At 40.6% G+C, this 25119-nt stretch overlaps 1 protein-coding gene across 3 annotated transcripts; it reads left to right on the top strand.

The window, feature by feature from the left end:
- The first annotated feature begins 1301 nt into the window (after positions 1 to 1301).
- Positions 1302 to 24388, top strand: POPDC1 (popeye domain cAMP effector 1). 3 transcript variants are annotated; one of them, XM_088666002.1, is made up of 10 exons: positions 1419 to 1710; positions 3244 to 3292; positions 4758 to 4880; positions 5577 to 5810; positions 7186 to 7310; positions 13757 to 13944; positions 14642 to 14750; positions 17917 to 18084; positions 20469 to 20610; positions 21624 to 24388. In XM_088666002.1, exons 4-10 carry the CDS (start codon positions 5588 to 5590, stop codon positions 21728 to 21730), a joined length of 1062 nt encoding a protein of 353 aa, XP_088522128.1. In that variant the 5' UTR covers positions 1419 to 1710; positions 3244 to 3292; positions 4758 to 4880; positions 5577 to 5587; the 3' UTR covers positions 21731 to 24388. The 3 variants fall into 3 exon arrangements, with proteins under 3 accessions (XP_034965204.2, XP_088522128.1, XP_088522129.1); XM_035109313.3 differs by lacking the exon at positions 4758 to 4880 and having other exon boundaries at positions 1302 to 1710; XM_088666003.1 differs by lacking the exon at positions 4758 to 4880 and having other exon boundaries at positions 1460 to 1710; positions 3244 to 3338.
- Positions 24389 to 25119: the final 731 nt, after the last annotated feature.

The following is a 25119-nucleotide window of genomic DNA, read 5'->3' as shown; positions in this document are numbered from 1 at the left end:
ATGCCTGCCATTGCCTTTATAAGACACCCACAATTATTTAGAGAGTAGAGAAAAGCAGAAATACCTCCCACATTTGTGGGAATTACAAAATATTATTTATTATTACAGTTTATTCTAAAACATATATACCCATTTTCCTTCTTCCAAAGCATTTAAATCAGATTATTATTTTATTAGCATGTATTTAGATAGATGAGAATTGATGCAAAGTGGGAAGAGGCAATCGAGTGTGTACATTGTAAAATGGGAAGAAAGAAGACTAAGAGAAAATCTAGATACAATTACAGGGGGGGGGTGAGAGAGACGGAGGGGGAAAGAGAGAGACAGGAAGGTCTAGACACATGTGGACCATCAAGGAAAGGCCCTTGCAGACCTCACCACTGGGGAAAGGGCAAAACTCTGCAAGGTTGTCTGGAACATGCCCCCTTCTTGCTCAAACGGGGCAAGAGGGAGTTGTTCTGGAGAGCTTCAGTGGGTTTCATTCCCTCCAATGGGTGGGGGACACCAACACCAAAGCAGAGCTTCTCTGGTGATGGCTGAAGTGGCGGGGAAGACAGGAGGCTGCCTCTTGCATTTCTGCCGCCCAAAGCAGCTGCTTCACCCCATCTCACCTGCAGGCCAGCTCTGCTGCCTAAGTTTAACCACCATCATATTTCACAGGGGAAATAGTAAACCATGTCAGACCAATGGCCCATCCATGGGCAGAGCCAGGGGTGTGGGGTGGGGGCAGCTGCTCCCCCAGCCAAGTAAATAAATAGAAATACTTAACTGACCAATTGTGTGGCAGATAACTTGGTTCTGCCCTCCCCCAATAAATCCTGGCTACTCCCATGGGCCCATCTGCCTCAGTGTGGCCTGCACTGACTGGCAGTGGCTCTCCTTGGTTTCAGGACAGGTGTGTCTCCTAGCCTTACCTGCAGGTGCCAGGGGTGGAATCTGGGACCTGTTGGAGCTACTGTACAGCCTTTCCACTTTCCTCATCGTGTCCAAATCCTGCTCCCTTATCTGGGAATTAGGGCATCTAGTCGGAGAATATGGATTCCTGGTAAATGTGGGAATCACCTCGTTCTTTAATTCGTAGCTCCTCCCTCACCTGAGAAATTAGCAGGCTATTTCACACCTGCCGTGGTACTCCGGTGGCCATTGGTTCCTGAACCAAAGCACAGCAGCCTAATACCCTCTGCAATAAAAGCATTAATTAAACCTTGTTTTATGCGTTTGATTGGTTTTTTTTGGGGGGGGGAGGAGGAGGAGCAGCTGGGACCCAATAGATTCTCTGCTACTCAGTGCTGAAAAGAAACACTCGGCCATGTTCAGATGCACTCCGAATCTCGTTTAAAACGCCTCCCAACGGCGGGAGCCACAGCTGTTTGTATCTGCCTGAGTCCCCGCCGTCCAACAGCCGGCGAAGAGAGGGAAGGGCCCGTCTGCCCGGAGCTATGCCTTCGCCTTCCCGGCGCTTGCGCGCTGCGTCTGCCGCCGCCGCCGCCGCTCTCGAGAGGTCGCAGCAGGCGGCGTGCGAAGGAAGAGCTGGCGCCGCCCGCAACTTGGTGGCGGCTGCTGCCCGCTGCCTATTTTAGTCAAAACCTCCGCCCCGGGGGCTCGCGCGTGCTTCGCCTCGACTCCTTCAGCGAGAGAGGGCGCCCTCGGAGGAGCTGCTGCCGGAGGAGACCCACGGCGGGACGGAGGCGCCTCAGAAGCGAGCGGCAGGTAAGGCTGCAGCCCCGACGGAAGAAGTGGGGCGAGGCGGCGGCAAGCGCGGGAAACGGGACGCCGACTAATCAGCTGTGGATGTGGGAGAGGCTCCCGCGAGGGGTTTTCTCGGCAGCCTGGTGGCCCTTCGGGCTCGCCTCCCCTTGCTCAGGAGAAAGTTTTCCCGGGAGTCGGGCGCCCCTCTCGCGCGCAGGCAAACCCCTTCGAAGAACGGCAAAAATTGTGGAGGGGCGGCAGAAATTCACTTTGCGCGTGCTCAGAGACGCAGCTGTAAGACTGAATCCGTTTCCCGCATTTCCTCAGTAGAGCGCAAGGCAGCTGCGCATAGCAGTCCCTTCTTTCCCCAGACCTGGGTAAGCTTAGCAAGGTCACCTACCTGCCTAGTCTGTGCCATAGAGACATAGTGTAGTAACTAAATGGTATTGGAGTGTTGGAAAGGGACCTCAAGAGTCATCTAGTCCAACCCCCTGCAATGCAGGAATCTTTTGCCCAATGTGGGGCTGGAACCCACAACTCTGAGATTTTAAACGTCTCATGCTCTACCGACTGAGCTATCCCAGGGGATAATTTCATATGCTGCCACTGTCAGAGGTGAGCTCAAAATGTGACAAGCGCAAAAGAATATATTGGTTCCCATAGTACTCAATCACCCCTTTCTTTCTCTCTCTCTCTGTCTCTCTCTGACACACACACACACACACACACACACACACACACACACACAGCTGGAGTTTAAGAGTTGGACTGTAGAGCCCCTTGCTTCCTTTCCTTGAGAGGCAGTCTTCACATGCTGAGTTATTCCTGCTTATTACTCCTGCAGCACCTGACTGCTTGAATGAGTCTTGATGCTTAAGTCCTAAGCTTTTCTGAGGCCTGGATCAATTTAAGCTGAGCACCTGTTGTTGTCCCCAGCCAGGGCCTTCCTGTTTTCTGGTGCGCTTGTGTGCAAAGCTCTGTCACAGGCTGGAATGTCAAGGAACATTTCAGTGGAGACACCCCCAAGTGGTGGTCTGCTTATCTCTTTACAGTGGTTCTTTGTGAAGAGAGCCTGCAGTAATTTGGCTGTTGGGCTATACTGTACTGGCTTATCTGCCACCCCTGTTTCCTTGGGTGCCTTCAGTTGCTTACTGAGGAGGCGACTCCTGCTGTTGCTCCTTGCTTTGACCCTCTTCATTTCAAATACATTCTTTAATAAGTATCTGCTCACAGGTATATGAAAGGCGGTGCACTTCATATTTGAAGCCCAGCAAATATAGGATGCAAAATAAATGCAAACTGAATTAATTTATATAAATAGATGCAGTCACGATCTACTTGAAATAACCCTGCCAAATGTTTATGGATATGCTTTACAAGAGCATACTGAAAGCCTGCAAAACTACATTAACAATAAAATGTGTTTTGCTGATTATTTTCGGGGGGTGGGGTGGATAAAACCTTGGTTTAATGTTCATTTTGAGTCAAGGGTTTGGCTACTGTCTTTTTTTTTAAGGCTGAGTGGAATTAATGCATTACTTTGTCTGTTTGCAGGTCATCAGCTATTTTTAAGGACACTTGTTGTGAAGCAGCACAAAGCCAGGTGATTCAAAAAACACAGTGGTATCCCATGAGGAATTTCCACAATGGTTTGTTTATCTATGATGCTGTGCAGGGATCAGTATTTCACGATACCTAAAGTTCAGAGTTTATCTCTCTCCCACTCCTCCCCACTTCACACAGTTGTACTCCATGAGTTGGAGGGCAATGCAGAGGGTGGAGCTTGTGTGTAGGCTTTTCACGCTTGCAGTGTGCCCGGATAGGGCTTAGGATTTTTGTGTGTGTGTGGTGTGTTATATATAGCTTGCCTCTTCTCAGTGACTTGTGCTAGTGTGCAAAAATACCCTACTACTTTCAGCCCAAGCCTAGGCATGAAATTCAGTGGGATTTATTCTCTAGTAAACACTGCAACCTTAAAGGTGTATTTCATCCTGTACTGAGCAATTTGTCAAAACAATTTTTTTTCTTCCAGTAGCACCTTAGAGACCAACTAAGTTTGTCATTGGTATGAGCTTTCATGTGCATGCACACTTCTTCATGCACATGATGTGTGTATCTGAAGAAGTGTGCATGCACACGAAAGCTCATACCAATGACAAACTTAGTTGGTCTCTAAGGTGCTACTGGAATAAAACAATTTTTTATTTTGTTTCGACTACGCCAGACCAACACGGCTACCTCCCTGTAACTTGTGTCATGTGTAAATGTTTATAGGCATAAATAAATAATCCTAATAAATTAATAGCAATAAATAAATAAAAATAAAATATTAGTGCAGGATAAAATGCAGGTGATAATAAGATTTTACATTCTAGCCCATGCCAGGTTTTACTGTCTCATTAAATGTAAAGAAAGAAGTTTTGATTCTGATATGCATATAATGCTAAAAGCCTTTTCAATATACAGTATTGTTGAATGCCTGTGCTTCTAAAATTCAAAATCTAATGTGGGCCTGACTTTCGACAAATTAATTTTGATGTGCTTTCTTGTATAGCTAACTGCCACCCCACCTTTGTGCTTGCATGGTAATTGTACATACAGTTCCTGCAACTTAAAATGTTAGAATATGCAGAACTTTCAGGTTTAACCCACAGAATAAGAGCGCAAGAAGAACTTATATTTAAAGAAGAGTGAAAAATATTTATTGAATATATGGAAAATAATTGTACACAGCTGAAAACACTGGCAGCATTAAGATAAATTCAACAGAGTAAACAATATTTGATTGAAGTGAAAGTGGAAAATTGATTTGAATGGTTATAGTAAAATATGCAGGAAAGTATGATATGAAATATGAACCATGGAAGGAGAAGAAGGGAAGTCATTGGATATTTTAAAGTTTGTAAAATGTTTAATTTGAAATGTAGGAAAAGGAAAACTCAATTCAAATTATTAAAAAAAGGAAAAACGACTTTAAAATATTCCACCCTATATAAGTTGTTACATTTGTGTTCTTTTCCTTCCCTGTCTTCTATGTGTTGGTGGTATTTTGACATTATTATTACCAGGCAATAAAAAGTACTTGGCTCAACTTGAAAAGCATGAATACAAACCAGGAAAAAAAAACTGAATAGGAACTACCAAGAAAGCCACTGTTACGGTAAAACTAAACAGTGCAGAGAAGCAAAACAGTTCAGAGTTCTTTGCCCCTGTTAAGCATAACATTTTGTAGTTTTCAATTTCGATACTAGGGGCTAGTTGTGTATCTAATTAAGAAGTGCCCCTTACTGATGCCCATGCATGGACAGTTCTGCTTTGTGGTCAGATGCATTATCTGCCCTTCTGTCGTATTTGGAGATAAAGTAAACCTGTTTCTGCTGCACTTAAAATTGGCTGTCAGAAAAATTGTGCAGCCTTTTGCCTCTCAAGCATTGTAAAGTGCTATATTTAGTAGAACTATTTAATGTCACTGCCACATGACAGTTTGATAGGTGTGGGATAGATAAGGGAGACTCACTTTATTTTTAAGTATCCCATGCCAATACTGATCTAAAGCATAGAAGCCAGCCACCTTTGGCATACACTTCATGCATGCAGAAAGCTGATATTTTGCCGTGGACAGCAAAACAGTTTGGAGTAGCTTGGATACATATGTTGTCTTTTGTTTTTATTTAAAAATAGAGTGATAGTGACACACACACACATGCAAAAACTTTTTGGAATGTTAAATCTAAGAGTTTTTAACCTCTGTGAATATGGTCTCCAGTACAATTGTATCTGTTGGAAAAAAAAACATTGATTCAAGCGGCAAGTGTGAAACTATGTGTTGTATTTTCCATTCTTATTTTAATGTTTTGTTGTTGTTTTTTAAAAAACGATTTTAACAGGCAAATTCAAGATGAATCCTACAGAAGCAAATTCAATCATGGTGACCCCTTTGAGTTTCAACCCAGATGTCAACAATCCCATCTCTATGCCTTTGAATGAAACTCTTTGTGAAAACTGGAGAGAGATTCATCATCTCGTGTTTCATTTGGCCAATATTTGTTTTGCTGTTGGATTGGTTATTCCAACCACTTTCCATCTTCATATGATTGTCCTACGAGCCATGGTAATAATAGGTAGGACAAACAAATATTTAGGAATACACAAAAGCTTTTATATGCCAAATCGATTTTCTTCTTGTTGCATACTGCCCCCCCCTCCACTTCTTCCATACCACAACACAAACTGCTTTTGAAATACAAAAGTAATTTGCGGTGCAGAACAGGATTCTACAGTTTAGCATGGCATGGAAGAGTAAAAGCCAGAAGAGGTAACTCTGGCTCGTACATGACTGCTCTGTTCTCATATTGAGGGAGCATTGATTTAGAGCAGGCTTCCTCAATCTTGGCCCTCCAGATGTTTTTGGCCTACAACTCCCATGATCCCTAGCTACCCTGTTTCCCCTATTTTAAGACGTAGTCATAAAATAAGCCATAGCAGGATTTTTAAGCATTCAAGGAATATAAGCCATACCCCGAAAATAAGACATAGTGATAGGCACAGCAGCAATGCCGGCCGCGGCATGAAGAGGAGGGGAAAAAATAAGACATCCCCTGAAAATAAGCCATAGCATGTTTTTTGAGGAAAAATAAATATAAGAAGGTGTCTTATTTTCGGAGAAACACAGTAGCAGGACCAGTGGTCAGGGATGATGGGAATTGTAGTCCCAAAACATCTGGAGGGCTGAGTTTGAGGAAGCCTGATTTAGAGTGTATCTGATCTGTTGGGTGTCCCTACTAGTAAGGTTACACTGGGCCTCATCAGTGGTGGCACCCAGCTTGTAGAATCCTCTCTGACAGGTTCAGGAACCACTAACACTATTGTCATTTTACATAGCTTTTAGTATTTATGTGTTTTTGTGTGTATGACTTAATTGAATTCCTATTACTGCTATACTGATTGTATTACTGTGTCTATTTTTTTTAAAATTCTCTGTCTTAATGTTTTTAGTTGTCTCTGATATTGCAGCATTTTTGTAAACTACTTTAGATATTATTTTAATAGAAAGGTAGCCTATACATACAAACAGCTGTATGGTCCCAATACACCTCCAGTGTACTTGGTGACACGCATACATGCCAATGGCATGCACAGCGACCTTCTGCCAGCCATTATGTTTTCTGGGATTTATTTATTTTTAGTGTGAAGAGATTTGCTCATTGTCCATACATCCTTATCACTGTGGCACACATTATATTGTAGTTGCACTGGAATGCATTTGCATTCATATCATGCCTATGAAGGGCCAGTGTACGCCTTGCAGCTTAATTGCCCTAAGGAGGAGCAGCATTATTATTACTATTTGGAAGTACACTAAACAGAATATTTTTATTCTTGGAATACCTAACTGAGGAGGCTGGGGGGGGGACCAGTCACAGTATTCTATGGAATCATAGTTCTTTGGACACGTGTGTGTATACATAGTCATTTGACACATTTTGTTTTTGGCAGGATGTGCACTATTCATCATCTGGGCAATGCTATTCCGTTGTGCTGTGGATATAATGATCTGGAATACGACATTCCTTGTTATCAACCTTTTGCATTTTATATACTTGCTATATAAGAGAAGACCGGTATGTACATCACCACTAAACTATTGATAAAATGTCTAAGGTGCTACTTTAAAAGGACTATACTCTTTCATCTTGATTCTAACAAGTCTATAAGGGGCTTGTACATTCCTACAACTCTTGAGAGCTTTGCTTTCAAGTATTTGTTTTTTAAAACTTAAAAATCCTTCATAAAGAGGCCTTTAATTCTTTATGAATTCCTATTTTTTATATTTATTTTTTAGTATACAGCCACCAAATTTTCATTTGTGTAACCTGCCATATCAACTTGAATCCAATGTGTCCATTATGGCGGTGGTTGTTTTTCAGTTTTCAGGACACTTGATTCTTTATGATGTAGGGCATCTGGCTCATTATGACTAGGGTAGCAAGTCTTCAGGTATTTCCTCCACTCATCTGCTAAACGAGTTACCCCGGCAGGAAAAATAGATTGATTTAAATCAAAGTTTGTGCTGGTGACCAGTAATCACTGAATTGTACTGACCTTTTTGTTGTATCAAATATGAAATGGTTTTCTGTGTAATACTGTAACCAATTTACAAGATATAATTGAAAGGCATCAATTAAGAAATAAGCAGGAAAATTCCTTGTACATGATTAAGGCTATGAACATTTCTCTGAGAGTAAGCCCTGTTGGAAGATACAACTGTACTGTAAGTCATTCAAAGTTATCTTGAGCCATCAGCAAATAATTTCTTTCTATATAGCAGAGTCCCAAATTTCAGTTACTATAGATCAGTGACAAGCAGTTAATTCTCTAAAAGGGGGTGGGTGTGCCTTGCTTCCTCAGCTATTTTGTTTTTTGGAGGGCAACTGTGTATCTTTCAGTGCCTAGCAATACAACCTAGCAGCCCCTACTGAAGCTGTTCTCCAGCCTCTTAAGATTTTTTAAATTGATTCTGTGTTGCTCGGTATTGACTTTCCCTTTAAGTGTTGCACCTGAGTTGATGTTTCGCTGCTTTGTCATGTGTGAAACTAAAAAGCTGGTTTGGCCCTCTCTTGCTATTTATGCCACATGTAAAAATGAATGTCTACTGTAGGCTTTACATTTTTCATGCAACTCCTTTTAACTGTAGCCTGATTTCTTAAGAACATGCTGATTCAGAGCTCACCCTCCACCTCCAGCCTGAAACATTTTAGCCTTTTGTCGTAGTCAAAGTGCTCCAGCCCCCTGCCCTCTTTGGCACCATATGTTACAGTAATACATGTGTGGTTTTCTTTTCTGAGGTTGTCTGAACAAAAGCAGATTGCTGGGTGGGAGGGACGTGCATGCTGCAGATTATTGTCCCATCCAAATTGTTCTTGTAAACCTGCTTGTGCTCCACCTGTTGGATACTAAACACATGTTTGATTGAGCAGCCCACATCTGGAACATGTGGTGGGTGAAGGAACCATATTGAATGATTTGGACTGGGAAAGTTTAAGCCCGTCATGTTGTGCACTGGTGAAGTTGCTTTAAAAAATAATAATAATGGAAAAGGAGTTTGCTTTTGGGGAGGGCAGAGGGAGGGAGAAAGGTTATCCCATGTTTTCATGTAATGAAATTTTATAGGTTTTTGTTCCATGGTGCATTTACTGTGATTGTCTGAATTGGTATATTTGGAGCATAGAATCATGGAATTGTAGAGTTGGAAGGGATCCCGAGGAGCCAACCCTCTGCAATACAGAAATCTCAACTAAAGCATCCCTGACAGGCAGCCATCCAACCTCTGCTAAAAAAAACCTTCAAGGAAGGAGAGTCCATCACCTTTTGAGGAAATCCTTTCCACTGTCAAACAACTCTTACCATCACAAAGTTCTTCCTAGTGTTTAGTTGGAATCTCCTTCCTTATAACTTGAGTCCATTTGTTTGGGTCCTACCCTTCAGAGCAGGAGAAAGCAAGCTTGCTCCATCTTCCATGCTACAGCCCTTTAGCTATTTGAAGGTAGCTATCATATCTCCTATCAATGTTGTCTTATCCAGGCTAAACATGGCCAATTTCCTCAACTGTTCCTCATCAGGCTTGGTTTCCTGACCATATTGGTCACCCCTCCTCTGCACACATTCCAGCATATCAATATCCTTCTTAAATTGTGGCACTCAGAACTGGACTCTATTCCAGATGCAGTCTGACGAAGGCACAATAGAGTGAGACTATTACTTCCCTTGGTTAGGGTACTGTAATATTGATGCAGCCTAGAATAGCATTACTATTATTATTATTTTGCTGCTGTATCACACTGTTTACTCATTTTAAGTTTGTGGTCTACTAAGACCCTAGATCCTTGTCACATGTTTGTTTTTGTTTAGTTGTGTCCGACTCTTCATGACCCCATGGACCAGAGCACGCCAGGCACTCCTGTCTTCCATTGCCTCCCGCAGTTTGGTCAGACTCATGTTGGTAGCTTCAAGAAAACTGTCCAACCATCTCGTCCTGTCGTCCCCTTCTCCTAGTGCCCTCAATCTTTCCCAACATCAGGGTCTTTCCCAGGGAGTCTTCTCTTCTAATGAGGTGGCCAAATTATTGGAGCCTCAGCTTCAGGATCTGTCCTTCCAGTGAGCACTCAGGGCTGATTTCCTTAAGAATGGATAGGTTTGATCTTCTTGCAGTCCATGGGACTCTCAAGAGTCTCCTCCAGCACCATAATTCAAAAGTATCAATTCTTTGGCGATCAGCCTTCTTTATGGTCAACTCTCACTTCCATACATCACTACTGGGAAAACCATAGCTTTAACTATACGGACCTTTGTCGGCAAGGTGATGTCTCTGCTTTTTAAGATTGTCACATGTACTACTGCCTAATTCAGGTGTCTCCCTATCTGGTTATTCCTGCCTATATATCCCTATTGAAATTCATTTTGTTAGTTTGGGCCCAGTTCTCCAAACTGTTAAGGTCACCTTGAATCCCAATTTTGTCTTCTGTGGCATCAGCTACCCCTCCCACTTTGGTGTCATCTGCAAATTTGATGAGCACCACCTCAAGTCTGTTATCCAAGTGGTTTATAAAGGCGTGGAACAACATTGGGCCCAGGATAGAATCCGGCAGCACCCCACTTGTAACTTTTTTTCCAGATTGATGAACTATTAGTTCCTTTGGGCACTCTTTGGGTTCAGTCAGTCAGCCAGCTACAAATCCATCTAACTGTTTCTTTATCTAAATGAATATCTTACTGAAATATACACTATGTCCACATCTTTCCCTTGATGCACCAAGCTGTGGGGTGGGGAGAGAGAGAGAGAGAAAGAGAGAGAGAGAGATTCATCTGGCATGACTTGTTTTTGAGAAACCCATGCTGGGTCTTGGTAATCACAGCATCCTTTCCCAAGGGCTCACAGACCAACCATTTACCGTAATTATCTGTTCTTGGACCTTTCCCGGTATTAATGTCAAGTTGACTGGTTGGTAGTTACCTGGGTCTTCTCCCCCCCCCACACACACACTTTTGTTTTGAAGATAGGGAACAACATTTGCCTGCCTGCAGTCTGCAGGGACCTCACCTGTTCTCCAAGAATTCTCAATGATTATAGACAGGGGCTCTGACACTACATCTGCAAGTTTCTTTAGTCCCCTTGGGTATAGCTCACCAGGCCCTGGAGATTTGCGTTCATTTAAAGTAGCTAGGTGTTCCTTTACCACCTCTTTTCCTATCTTGGGCTGCAGCTCCCTCCTTGAAATGTTGTCATGAAATATTGAAGCCACCTCTCAAAAGAGTGAAGACTCATGTGACTGTGATTGCTTGCCTGTTTTAGACAGTGGGTTTGCTTTCTGGCTATCAATATTCTTCCTGTCTGTCTTGCTCTCTCTCTGTGTATAACTCAATAGCTCATCTGCTTTCCAACATCCTTCATAGTTTGGTTATTCATGATGAATATAAAACCCGCATCAAAATTGAAATATTAAGAGTGTTTCATTTAATCCAGTTAGACTTGATTTAATATATAAATAAAAAATGAAAACAGCACAGCAAGCTAGATGACTCATTCTTACAGTCATTGCACAAAAACTTAGTGTTTCAGGCTTATCTCTTTCCTCCTAAGCTGAATCTGCCATCAGAAGAGCACCAATACAATCGAAAGCTTTGGCATGGGAAAACAGGAATCTGATCTGCAATTTATTAGAAGCCTTTAAAATGCTGCCTTTAATGTTAACCTGAGTAGGGGTGGTCAAATCTGTCACTTTTGTTTCTCATTTTTCTAATACTCAGTTCTCAACATTTCCTTGCCTCATGAAAATTCACCAGCATTTTAGTGTTATTTTCTCCTAATACACACATTTTTATGCTATTTTGCATAGCATAATTTTTGCAGTGCTATCTCTCCATATATATGCACACTTAGCTTTAATCTATGCATTTTTACTTGGCTGAAGAATTGCATGGCAAAATTAAGAGAAATTCAAATTTCAAAGCATGGTTGTGTTTCAATTCACATGATGTTTGAAAAGTGTAAGTTACCATACATAGGTTTGCCTTAAATGTGAACAGAATTATTTCCTGCTAATAAAGTCATTCTAGTTCTGCGATACACTGTATATGGGCACACTTTATATGGAGATGTACATGATATTTGCTCCTTTACTACTGAATAATTTTCATCTAGAGTAGTCCTCTCACACTGCACTTTCTACAGCTGTTCTGTAGCATCTGTTCACTGTGGCATGAGTGAACAGTATGAAAATGAAGCATGAAAAAACACTTTGACCTAAATGAACTGAAAGGATAAGGGAGAAAATTCAGTATGTGGTTTAGTCTAATTTACTTGGCAAAAAATTGAGAACGGAGGACAGCTTGCAAGACTCCTAACATCTTTATGACAAATGAATACTCACATTTCTCTATAAACCCAAGGGCAATGCTCTTTTCCCCACAGAGCATACACACCTTTTTCCTTTCTTATTTATTAGCAAGAAATAATCTAAACTACAGACAAACTCACACTCTTCCCTTGAATTATGGCTCTGTTATGCCTTTGATACTTATTTGTCTAGTGCTGAAGCCTTTCCTGTTTTTGCTCTTCATGACACCCACTTTCTCCTCTCTTTGCAAACCAATTTGGTCTCTGCTCAATCTGCTAATGTTTTAGATACGGTAGGACACACTGTCCTGGGTAGTATCTCTATTGATTCAGGAGCACAGCTAGATATGAGCCAGTTTTTTCTCTCCCTGTTTCCTGTTTTGGTGCATAAATGAATGTAGAATGTTAGACACCCTTTTCTCTTTCCTACTGCATCTTATAATGGACTGGCTTTTGCAAGCCTTTAGAGTTGTTTGCATGGCTCTCTGGCCATTTCCCACTTCTTAGCGAAGAACCAAAAGAATTATATTAGTACTTTGCTTTTGTGCATTACCTGTAGAGTGCTCAAAGTGCTTCACATAACTTGCTTTTCTCACTCTAGCCCTGTGACATTTTTTTAACCCCCTTCTTGCAGTTGGGAGTGTGTGGCGATATAATGAGACATGTTGAAGGTCACATAGCTATTTCACAGCCAAATTGAGATTTGACCTGAATGCATCCTGATTTGTAGGTCAGTTTCTTCGGGTATAAACATCTACATGATGGAAGCAAGTTTCATTGAACTCAGATGCAGGTCCCATTGAGTAAACGTTTAGAGGATTGTGCTCTTAGCCACTGTGCTTCACCAGCTCTATGCTACAACAGGTAGAGAAATAACTGGGAAAATAAGGAAATATCTGATTACCTATTTTATTAGAATATAATTCTATTGCCATTTATATCTGTATTACTGCATAGGTTACATCTGCTTGTAGCCATGAGTGTGATATCAAAATGAAACAGTAAAGGTAAACGACCCCTGGATGGTTAAGTCCAGTCAAAGGCGACTATGGGGTGCGGCACTCATCTCCTTTGAGGCCAAGGGAGCTGGCATTTGGCCACAGACAGCGTTCTGGGTCATGTGGCCAGCAGGACTAAACCGCTTCTGGCACAACAGAGCACTGTGATGAAAGCCGGAGCACACAGAAATGCCATTCATCTTCCCACCGCAGTGGTACCTATTTATCTACTTGCACTGGTGTGCTTTTGAACTGCTCTGTTGGCAGAAGCTGGGACAGAGCAATGGAAGCTCACCGCATTGTGTGGATTCAAACTGCTAACCTTCCAATCAGCAAGCCCAAGCGGCTCAGTGGTTTAGATCACAGTGCTACCTGTGCCTTTTGAAACATTTTAAACTGTACAGGCACTTCCTAGCTTAAATGTAGGCTGGAAGAAACTGGTATTTCCACACCCAGAAAAATACAATGCAACTTCTAACTCTGATATTATTATTTGAATTTCTATGGTAAAAGCACATCTGCTTATATGTATAACTATAGTGTTAGATGTATCCCATTTGTCAGTTTCTTTGATGCTACATTGGAATAAAGTTGTCACTGGTTTGTATGTTTGTGTTTTGGGTAAAAAGGATATTTTAGAGTCAATGCTGAAAAATACTTACTTTTTGTGTTATAGATAAAGATAGATAAGGAGCTCAACAGTCTGTATAAGAGAATGTTTGAACCACTCCATGTGCCTCCAGAGTTGTTCCAAAGACTGACAGGACAATTCTGCAACATTCAGACACTAAAAGCAGGTCAAGCGTATGCTGCAGAGGACAAAACATCAGTGGATGATCGATTAAGCATCCTGTTAAAAGGAAAGTACGTGCTTGAAAAAAGTTTGAACAGGAGTAGTCCTTTTCATGGCATAATTGAAGTATGGAAAAGTGGAAATGAAAATCGAAAGGGACTGTAGTACACAATAACTTATGTCCTCTTTTATACATAACATTAGCTTTGAATAATTTGAATTTATGCAGTAGCAATTCAATGCTGCTTTCCTCCACTGCTTTAAGATACTGCTTTGAGGTAGCAGTAACTTTTACTGATCTCTGCAATGCTTGAGTAACCTGCTTCTTGGCATCTCACCTACCTTTGTGGTGTCAGTGAGCTGTAGCACTCTCTCATGCCACAATGATTCCTAAGTTGTTGACTCACTTTAACTATACCTTAGTGTTAAATCAGAGCTATACCCACCCCAAAGCAATATTATATCACTTAAACAATCATGGAGAATCCTGGGGAATGTTGTTTGTTAAGGGAGTTGCTCTGTGACCTTTAATGAAATAGAGTTCCCATAATTCTCCATGTCTAGTTCATTTCTCCCCCCACTCCTCACTGCAGGATACAGTATGCAAGTCTACCTTTTGAAGTGGGAAGCCTGCTATATTAAAAAACATATCTGTTTTTGAATCCCAACTTCCCAGGGTTCTAAACACAGTAAATTATTGTATTCCGGTATGAATTGAATTGTTGTGCCTCTGGTATTTTCATATGTTTTTCATATTTTTATCATCAGAATGAAGGTCTCCTATCGAGGGCATTTTCTGCATAATATTTACCCCTGTGCCTTTATAGATTCTCCTGAATTTCGATCAACTCAGATGCATCGAGGTGAGAAGTTCCAGGTATGGAACTGTTCTGTTGGGTGTGAATGTAATTATTGATGAAGAAAATTTGAAGTGCTATAGTTTTATGGGCAGCATTGAATTAATTGTCTTAACTTAACAAGTGGCAGTGTTGTGTTGCTTGTTGAGAGCTGCAAAATTATACAGTTTCTTTGGATTCTAAAGGTTTAACACAAGTACCATAATAAATATTGGATAAAATAATCATATGAATCTGTTGTGGGACTAAAGAAACAGAATTGTAGCATTGGAAGGGACCCTGCAGGAATGTACAGCTGTCCCATATGGGGATTGAACCTGCAACCTTGGTGTTATGAGTACCACACTCTCACCAAGTGAGCTATCCAGGCTTGTCTAATGTTAATTTGAACACTAATCTACTTTAAAAGAAGCATTGAAGATGAATAAGGGCAGCAGTAGTACTCTCTCTTCCATATTCTAAAATGATTTGAACCCCGAGGCCCCTGTCGTTTTTTCATAAAATGCTGACAATTGTAAATATAAATTTCACCACCACCCCTCCCCCTTTTCTTCCTGACCTTAAACTGAACTCAACACTAATGTTTCATAACAAATGTAATTGATCTGTAGAAAAGACTGTATAACCTGAAAAAAGAGAAGAGGCATGAACTTTTGTAAACCAAGAAAATCTTTCTATATATATAAATAGATATATATATATATAGATCTTCTTCTTCTTCGATCACTCGTAGCCGAGTAAGATTGTCTTCCATAAACACGGTTTTAACAATGAGTCTGTAAGTGACTGTGGAGGCCAATTCTGGATCCACACATCCTTCCACAGTGGGGACATTGGTTTCCAGGTGGGAGTTGATCATGGTGTGGATTTGCCAAGTGTGCCTTCCTCTTAGCACGTTTCTCCCTTGCGTCCTGAGATAGAGTTTCTTCAAAGCCCATGACACCTTTTGAAGTACTCGCAGGCCAGTGTTTCCCAGTTGTTGGTGTTTATACTACATTTTTTTAGATTTGCCTTGAGACAGTCTTTAAACCTCTTTTGTTGACCACCAGCATTACACTTTCGGAATAGAGTAGTTGCTTCGGAAGACGATCATCAGGCATCTGCACAACATGACCAGTCTAATGAAGCTGATGTTGAAGAATCATTGCTTCAACACTGGTGATCTTTGCTTCTTGCAGTACACTGATATTAGTTCGCCTGTCTTCCCAAGCGATTTGTAAAAATTTTCAGAGACGCTTATATTCACTCTCTGAAAATGTTTACACATCACTTGGGAAGACAAATAAATAATATATATAGCACCCAGTTTTGAGGCTGCAGATCTTTAGTGAGTTCTTGTTTTTAACTAAGACTATGCAGTATCTACTTGATCGTAAAGCCAGGACAGAGGGTTGATACAGTGTCTAAAACTGGTAATTGATGTAATATGTTCCAGTCAAGAACTGGGCATAAAGCCAAGGTGAAGTAGCTGTCAAGATATCTTCATCTCTGCACTGGAAGGAAGTTATGGGATACTTAACACTATTCCTAATAGATTATTCTTGGTCATTTATTTGTTCTGAGCGGAGAGGAAACCACCTAATTTTAAAGGAGTAGTTATTTGTATCTCTTTTATTTAGATCAGGGTTTGGGTTGGGGTTTTTTTTTTTTTACATGAAATGGAAAATGTTCATTTTATGACTGATGGGTACACATTCCCAAATTTCTGTTTCTATATATATGCAGGGATGGACATTGTATTGCTGTAGCCCACCTGAAGATGCCTACTTGGCAGGTGGTATATGAATAGCTTAACTAAATGTGTACACCAAATTAAAAACTGGTTCATGGCATCTCCTGGCATGCTTTTATATTGGGCATAGATAATTTTGCTTTAACATATTTTGGGAGACAGCACATTCATTTTTTTATTTTTTTTAATGATATTTATTTATTTTTTCCCATCACCAAACCTGAACATTGTTCTTCATGCTTGTATACATATACATATACATACATATACATACACATATACATTTATGTTTGTTTGTTACAATTTTTCGTATCGTATTTCTAATCCTCCTTTCCCAGAAAAAAAAAGGGAAAGGAGAAAAAAAAAGAAAAGTAAATTTTATCTTTGGACTTCCTGTTATCTCCATCAGCATACTCTCCTCTTTTTGTCACAGAGTGTATATTCAATCCATGCTATCTCTGTTTTTACATATCGTTTGACACTCCAGCACATTCATAATTCACTTCCCTGTCAGGATCACTGATCATTTCTTCCCTATGAGTCTGGGGTAGGCTTTGGCTTGGGGTTTCTTTCTTTCTTTCTTTCTTTCTTTCTTTCTTTCTTTCTCTCTCTCTCTCTCTCTCTCTCTTTCTTTCTTTCTTTCTTTCTTTGTACACTGGTGCCATCTGCTGGATGCATGTCAATCTTAGCAAACTAGCTACCTTTTGCTTTTACTGGATGGTGTATATATGAATCAACCCAAATTTGTCGCCGCTGTCTTTCTCTAAGCCATAAAGATGGTGTGCAACAGATCAAGACAATTAAACATTGTAATGTTTTAAAATTTTATTGTCTATTTCAAACAGCAGCACTAGTTAAAAAAAAGAGGGTCAAAAAGGAGTGATATTTAATCTTTATTTTAATGTTTGCTCTTTTTTAACATTTTGTATATTATCATTATTGTTGGTATATATTGAAAGTAAAAATAATTGGTTGCTATTTTTAAATATTGTATTAGTGCATATATTTTTGTTGTTGATAGGACCATGACAGTAGAAGCAGCAAGACCACATACAACAGCAAAGTTTGGGGCCTGCATATAGTGTGTTAATCTATATTCCTTTATTCATATTTGGCCTGTTTAATCCCAGACATTGGTGTCCATCTTTTTCATTCCCTTTATGCAATAGATTTGCTCACAGGGTGCCTTTAATTAAATGGATTTGGAAGGCAGGTTTCCAAAACGCCAGAAGAGTTTTCCTTGCAAATTTCTGTGAAATTTTGGGAAGCCATTGGTCCTGATCTATCTGTTAAGCACATTCTGTGTCAGACTGTGGATGTAGTGTTTGAAGGACAAACCACTATTGATACATTTGTGTTATGTCTCTTTCTGCTGAACATCCAAACTAAAATGCATTGTGGTCAGTGGTACCCATTAAAGCAGTGCTAATTCTATGAATATACTTTCTTTGCAGGTCTCCATTACTGCTGATGATAACTGCAAATTTTTATGCTGGTCCAGAGAGAGACTTACCTTTTTTCTGGAATCTGAACCATTCCTCTTTGAAATATTTAAGTACCTTATTGGAAAAGATATTACAAACAAGTTATACTCATTAAATGATCCAACACTAAATGATAAGGTAAGGCTTTTATCTCTGCTATTGGAAACTGTGCAGCTGCTATATAGTTGTCCTCAAATTTTAAAAATGCATCTTCCCTTTCCATGCTACCTTTTTATATATTTGTTACATTTTGAATAATAGTATCATAGAATTGTAGAGTTGGGAAGGCCCCCCAACCCCTTCAATGCAGTAATCTCAACTAGATCATTCACGAATGTCCTTAACTCTAGGCCTAAAGGAGGGCTGGTGGGAATGGTTGGGTGTAATTTTGCTGAAGGAGGATGTCAAAAACTTCAGAATAGCCCGTTCTTGTGCTTTATTACGAAAAGCAGCTTTATTCAGACTTACAGCAAAGCAGCCTGCCAGTTTGGGTTTAAGGTTCAGAACAATGATGGTCATCCAATCTCTGCTTACAAACCTCCAATGAAGGAGAGCCCACCACCTCTCAAGGGAGTGAATCTTCCCTGTGACAGCCCTTTAAATATTTGAAGATGGCTATCATATCTGCTCTGTCTTCTCCAAGCTAAATGTGCCCAACTTCCTCAATTTAAGACTTGGTTTCCAGACCTTTGATCATCATCCTCTACATACATTCCAGCTCGTTAATATCATTCTTAAATTGTGGTACCCAGAGCTGGACACAGCATTCAAGGTGTGGTCTGACCAAGACAAAGTACAATGGAACTATTTTTTCCCTTGATCTAGACCAGGCATCCCCAAACAGCGGCCCTCCAGATGTTTTGCGGCTTAGGACCCTCGTACCTACGGGACCACCTCTCCTGGTATGCCCCCCAGAGTACCTTAAGGTCCACAAATAACATTCTGGAGATTCTGAGCCATAAGGTGGTTAGATTGGTCTCAACTAGGGCCAGGGCCTTTTCAGTACTGGCCCCGACTTGGTGGAATGCTCTTTCACAGGAGACCAGGGCCCTGTAGGATTTGTCATCTTTCCGCAGGGCCTGCAGGACAGAGCTGTTCCGCCTGGCCTTTGGGTTGGATTCAGTCTGACCCCTGTGTTTTCCTCCCTCATGGTTTTGATTTATGGACTACTGGTACTTAAAATGAGGCTGCATTTTAAATTTTAATATTGTATTTTAATCTGTATTTTAATTGTCTTTTCTTTTATGTCTTATTGTAATTTTATTGGTGTTAGCCGCCCTCAGCCTGGTTTTGACTGAGGAGGGTGGGGTATAAATAAAATATTATTTATTTATTTATTTTGAGGCTTCCCATCATCCCTTACCAGTGGTCCTGCCAGCTAGGGATCATGGGAGTTGTAGGCCAAAAACATCTGGAGGGCAGAGTTTGAGGAAGCCTGATCTGGACACTATAATTCTGTTGATGCAGCCTAGAATAGTATTAGCTCTTTTTTTTTGCTGTTGCATCACACTGTTGACTCCCGTTAAGCTTGCAGTTTACTAAGAGCACAGTGATGACTGTCATACCAATTTCAAGTTTCCAGGAAAACTGCATTTAGCATACACCTGTGGAAAGTAAGAAATCCACGAATAATCCATGAATAATTCTCGAAAGGCCTCTTACTAGCAGAGCATCTCAAAAAATAATCTATCCAAATCTTCAAATTCCTGCCCCCCCCCACACACTATAAATCCCGCCCGGGGGGGGGGTGTCTACTTAAATGAGCCCTGCTAATAGCTGGTCCCAGTTCCTTGGAAAAGGTATGTATGCCCTATCACATACATGAAAGGCTCCAGTGATGCAGGAGTGTGTCAGACTTGGATCAGGAGGAAGCAATTTCAAATCCTCACAGAGCTATGAAGCTCATCAGGTGACCCTGGTACCATTCTCCAGTTCTTAGCCTAGCTCAGCTAATGGTGCCAGGTGAAAATTGACATCTGACGCCCTTTTAAAATGTGTTGTGGAAGGGGGGATTATCGGGTTGTCTTTATTGTGTATTTTCTGTTTTTTATATTGTGAACCACCCTGAGAGCTATGGGTGTAGGGTGGCATACAAATAATACAGTGGTGCCCCGACTTACTAATTTAATCCGTTCCGAAGGCACCTTTGTAGGTCGGAAAATTCATAAGTCGAAAAAGGCCATTGGAAACGTGATTTCCCATAGGAATGCATTGGAAATGGAAAATTTTCTTAAGTCGAAAAATCCCTATCTAAAACCGCCGCGGTTTCCTTTCGGATGTCGAGACATTCGTAAGCGCGCGGCCATTAGCCCGATTTGTAAGTCGAAAAATTCGGTTGTCGAGTCGTTCGTAAGTCGAGGTACCACCGTAATCGCTTTTGTGAGCAAAAAAATGGTGGGAATGGAAGAAATGTCTGCCATTCTGAGATCCTTGGAAGAAGTAAGACTGGTACTGAAATGCAAATAAAGATCTGTTCAGGTTTATGAATGATGAAAGATTTGGTATAACTTGTTTCTCTACAGACATCCCAGAAAATAGATCGACAGCCTAATTTGTGCTCACAACTTTCTGTGATGCAAATGAGAAACAGCATGGCTAGTTCAAGTGACAGTGAAGATGGCTTGCAACATTTTCTCCGTGGGACTTCCACTACCTCAACCCTTCGTGAGTCATTAACCAACATTTCCAGCTAGTCAATTGCAAGTGTCATGAGGATGTTTTGTGGGGAAAATACTTTAGCACAAGGGGAAATACCTTTTACACTCAGACATTAGTCTGTGGGCTCAGGCCATGATTATTTTTTTTTAAAAAAATCATGTCCTCACATTCATGCTCATTGCACAGTGACTGCAATCAAGCAATGATTTTCATGTGTGGATGGGACATTGCAGTTCAGGCTCATCATTCATATCTTGTATCTCAATGTGCTGCAGTTTCTACATGGTCGCAAATTATCAAATGCTATGCAGGTTTTACTTTATTAAACTTCTATGCCACCCTTCATCTGAGGATCACAGGGTGGTTTACAATATAGAAACACAAAAACACATAACATACTAACAAATGAAAACAGTACCCCTATGTACAGTAGTTTAAAAGGCCATGAATTGTAATATTTATTGCAAGCTTTGATGCAGTGCCCCAATTTGTTTGATGCTGATCTGAGCAAGAACTACCGTACTTAAAATGCTGGTTAGGGAGTACAGATTTTTTTTATATATATTAAAAAAAAAACCCTGAAGGAATGAAGTAACAATAGCTGCTATGGATTTCATAATTCTGCTCTCTTGCATTCAGCTTTACTTTCAAATTGAACTGATATAATGCTTTGTTTTTGTATGCTTGCACCCTTTTAAGATTTTTTCCCCAAGAAATGTACAGTACATGCATTTTAGATTCCAAGAGATGAGAAAGTGCTCACATCCTCAATAGTACTGCTCAAGATGGGGAGCAATACTGAAAATGAACCATAGGTGGTACTAAGTAATTCTGTTTTTTATTGTTTGCCTGTCTGACACCAGTATTCCCTCTAAGCTAGCTTGCTCAGATTTAAACCGAAACATTTCATTTCCTTGAAAGGACATATACCTTCTTACTTAGAATGTGGGTGGAGGTGCTGGTTTTTGTCTCCTTTTTGAAGTGTAATTATTTTTATTTCCTTTTTTCACTGTTGACAGGTCAGCCATCTCCTTGTCTAAGAACATCAGCAAAAATGAAACCAATTGATGAAAGTGTGGAAGATGATGTCTTTGATCCCCCATCAGTCAAATCAACTAAAGTTTAGCAGTGATCTTGCCGAGCAGAATTTCAATGAACTACTACAAGCGTAGTCAAAACGCATAAGGTTAATTTTTTATTTTTTAAAAATACATATGTATATTTGACCAGACACACATATGCCAGAAAAAAAGACTATGAGTGAACCCCTTAACCATATTACCTGAAAAATAAATAATGCTGGTTTTAGTGGGACTTGAAGCCCTATTCTGGGGCTTTGTGTGATTGGAGGAGTAGAATGCCCTGTTTGAAGCAATAGTGTAGGAAAGTCTGTGCTTGTAATGGAACCATCTGCACAGGAATGGCTTCTCTTTTGAAGTGAATGGGAAAGTCCTCACAGCTTTGGATTCTTGGACTGGAGCAAATGTGTCTGGAAATGGGGTTTTAAACAAGGTGTCAAACTTTGGTTTGCAGTTTATGTTCCAACAAATCAATTCATTTGCGAAGCTGTGCCATTAAAAACTGGTTTTTAAAAAAGCCAATAAATGCAGTACTGATACACAGATACGCTTAACACTTGAGCCTTCTTTTGACCTCACATTTGTGAGACTTGGAAGCGCAGGAATCGGCTTCTTGCTGCTGCAGGATCCTTCCCCTGCCTAGGCCACTTGTTGGGTCAGTAGGGGGAAAGCAGACATCTGGGCTGAAGCCACTCCCATCTTCAGCAGCCCTGCCTAATAATATTAAGACTGAGCATGGTCAAAGCTGAAATATGTAATCAATCTATTGTGTTGTGTGTCACAATCACACTGTATGTCTATTTGTAAGAGGGATACAGGACTTGCTTCACACTCTCCTAGCTCCCATTTTCTGCTGATGTGCAGGTTTGGCACTTGGACATCTTGGCTCCTGAACGCTGCAAACCCGGAAGTGAGTGTTCTGCTTTGCAAATGTTCTTTGGAATCCGAATGTCCAATGGGGCTTCTGATTGGCTGCAGGAGCTTCCTGCAGCCAATCAGAAGCCGCGCTTTGGAAGTCAAATGGACCCCTGGAACAGATTCCGTTTGACTTCCAAAGTATGACTGTATTCTTAATCATGGCACACTCTGTGAACTGGTACAAATAATATTGCAATCATAAATATAACTTAATTGTAACCACATTTCCCCCCTTTCAGCCATGTGTAATGTATAGTTCTATAATGTGATGTCTATTGTAACTGGACACAAGACCTTAAGTATTCAAAATACTATTGCAACAAAAATGATTTGCGGTGTACTTTTGGGTAAATGCACCAGTATTTCATGTGGTAGGGCAGAGTCACAGTGCTTGAATTAGTCTCAAATCAGTGGGCGTTTGCCATTGACCTCAATGGGATGTTGGCCAGTGGTGGGAAATCTGTTCCCCTGCAGATCGTTGTTGAACAACAATTCCCCATTATATAGCACATTCACCACACTAAGGCAAATTGGTTCTCCAATATAATACGTAGCTGGAGGCCCACTATCACTGCTGTAGGTTGTATTTCATTATGTGCATCAATGTTTGATATGTACTTATGTTACACTCCTTTTCTAAGAATAGAATACATCCAATGCTGCTTTTTCATTGGGCTTTGCATAAACGCTGATGGAGAGAATAACACAGTGCCTTTTTATTTTGATTCCAGCTGCATCGGATATATATTTATGGTAATACAGAGATTTCTTCATCCCAAATTAAACACTTCCATAGATTAAAACTGGAAAATTTAAGGATGTGCTTAACTACCAATGAAATAATGGAAGTATATAATTTTAGCTCATCTTTGTGGTTTTTCTAAGTTGGCTGTTGCAAACATTTGTTAATTGCGAGTATCATAATGAAAAGGCTACAAGAGTGGGATGTCATTAGCAGAAGCCTCTGGAAAGAGAACCTCATTTAAATAGCAAAGAAATCATACATGGGAGGGGAAATGTAGTTGTCATGGTGGGCAAACCACAAAGATGAGCTAAAGAGAGAGTCATCCCCCCCCCCTCTTTGCTGGCATGCTTTAAAAAAAAAATCCATATCCATTAGTCCCAGTAGGAAGGAAAAAACTATACTAGCCCTAGGCAGGACTGGCAAACTTTCATCTCTATTTCAGAATTGGATTCGGAAAACAGCAGCATTTTGCATCCAGCAGCTCCCAAACTACCTCCACTCCTCCCTCATAACTTTTTTGTTTTTTGCCTTTAGCTATTGGAACACAGGCAATGATTGAATAACAGTGGCTACAGCCATGAGGGAGATCCACAAGATTCCTTGGTCCCAGGGACCACCCACCCATAAGATTGCACCATACAGATATTTACTAGACTTAACTGAAGATTTTGAGGGCTAGGAAGTGCAGCATTGAGATCTCTTCTCCAGTTTTTCAAATAACCCCATGGGCTTCAGCAGCTCGCGTAAGCACCTGCCTTGTTCACACTGGTGCCTCCCTTTATGTAAAGTAGCTAGAATTGCACCTTTGCTGGATTGATCCTTCAGAGAAATACTGCTTTCCAGTATGTTTGTTATTTATGTTTTAAAAAAATGAATGTGACTGGACTAGATTATAGACAAGTTTATAATTCACTGCTACATTGATGCTGCACATATGGCACAATGTTACAAACTGGAATAAAGCTTTTTGAAAACTAGCGTATATATGAGAGATTTAATTTTTCTGTACAATAAAACAATAAATACATATTACATACCTGCATTTCTTTAGCCCTCTTCTTTATCAGCCAGCTAATATGAAACACTAGCAGCATAGGGAATTTGTTCTGTCCTGTTGTAATGCACAACCACATTCTTATTAGGTTCATCAGTATCCTCGACTTGCTGGTGACCTGATGCTGACATTTGAAGACAATCTGCTGTAGGACTTGTACCATCCGTGTTGAGGTGATCTTTTGGACTCTAACTCTTAACAGCCGCAACCAGCATAGCCAATTTCTCTGGGAGTTGTCACCCATCTGAACAGCAACATATTAAACCCCCATGCCTAAGGGGTTTTGTGGCAACCATGAAACAGCCCCACTTCATTGCTAGGCCTGCAAAGTGGTCCCAAACAATGAAAATGAGCTTCTAGATGTCCTCTATTACCGAATTGTGGTCACCAGGCTATGCCATGAAATGTATGAAATCTAGTTGAGAAGCTTTCCCAATATACTTATCAAATATATATATTTTTGTGGATCATGCACGTTTGATGTTTTAAGGGGACCCCCCTCCCCCAATAAGTAACATGCAAGTTGGTTTCAAAATATTAGTCATAAGAAGCATGAGTTGGGTTGAATCAAATGCTTTTTCTGACTTTCATATTACACTAGTCACAGCTATGAAAAGGGGTGGACTTGTACTCCTGAAAAAGTTAACAGGGAAAATAAAACAATTTTGGCTTTCTGACAGAAGAATTATTGCAGATGTAAGATTGGAAATAATGGGGGG

Source organism: Zootoca vivipara, chromosome 3 (genome assembly GCF_965207765.1).
Source record: "Zootoca vivipara chromosome 3, rZooViv2.hap1.1, whole genome shotgun sequence".
Taxonomy (NCBI): Eukaryota; Metazoa; Chordata; class Lepidosauria; order Squamata; family Lacertidae; genus Zootoca; species Zootoca vivipara.
This window is presented reverse-complemented; position numbering and strand designations above follow the sequence as displayed.

Bases quoted from the DNA above. Each gene is read 5' to 3' on its own strand.
- POPDC1 (XM_088666003.1), top strand. The intron at 7,311-13,756 runs GTATGTACATCA...TTTGTGTTATAG, and splicing joins TGCTATATAAGAGAAGACCG to ATAAAGATAGATAAGGAGCT. The intron at 14,751-17,916 runs GTATGGAACTGT...CTTTCTTTGCAG, and splicing joins ATCGAGGTGAGAAGTTCCAG to GTCTCCATTACTGCTGATGA.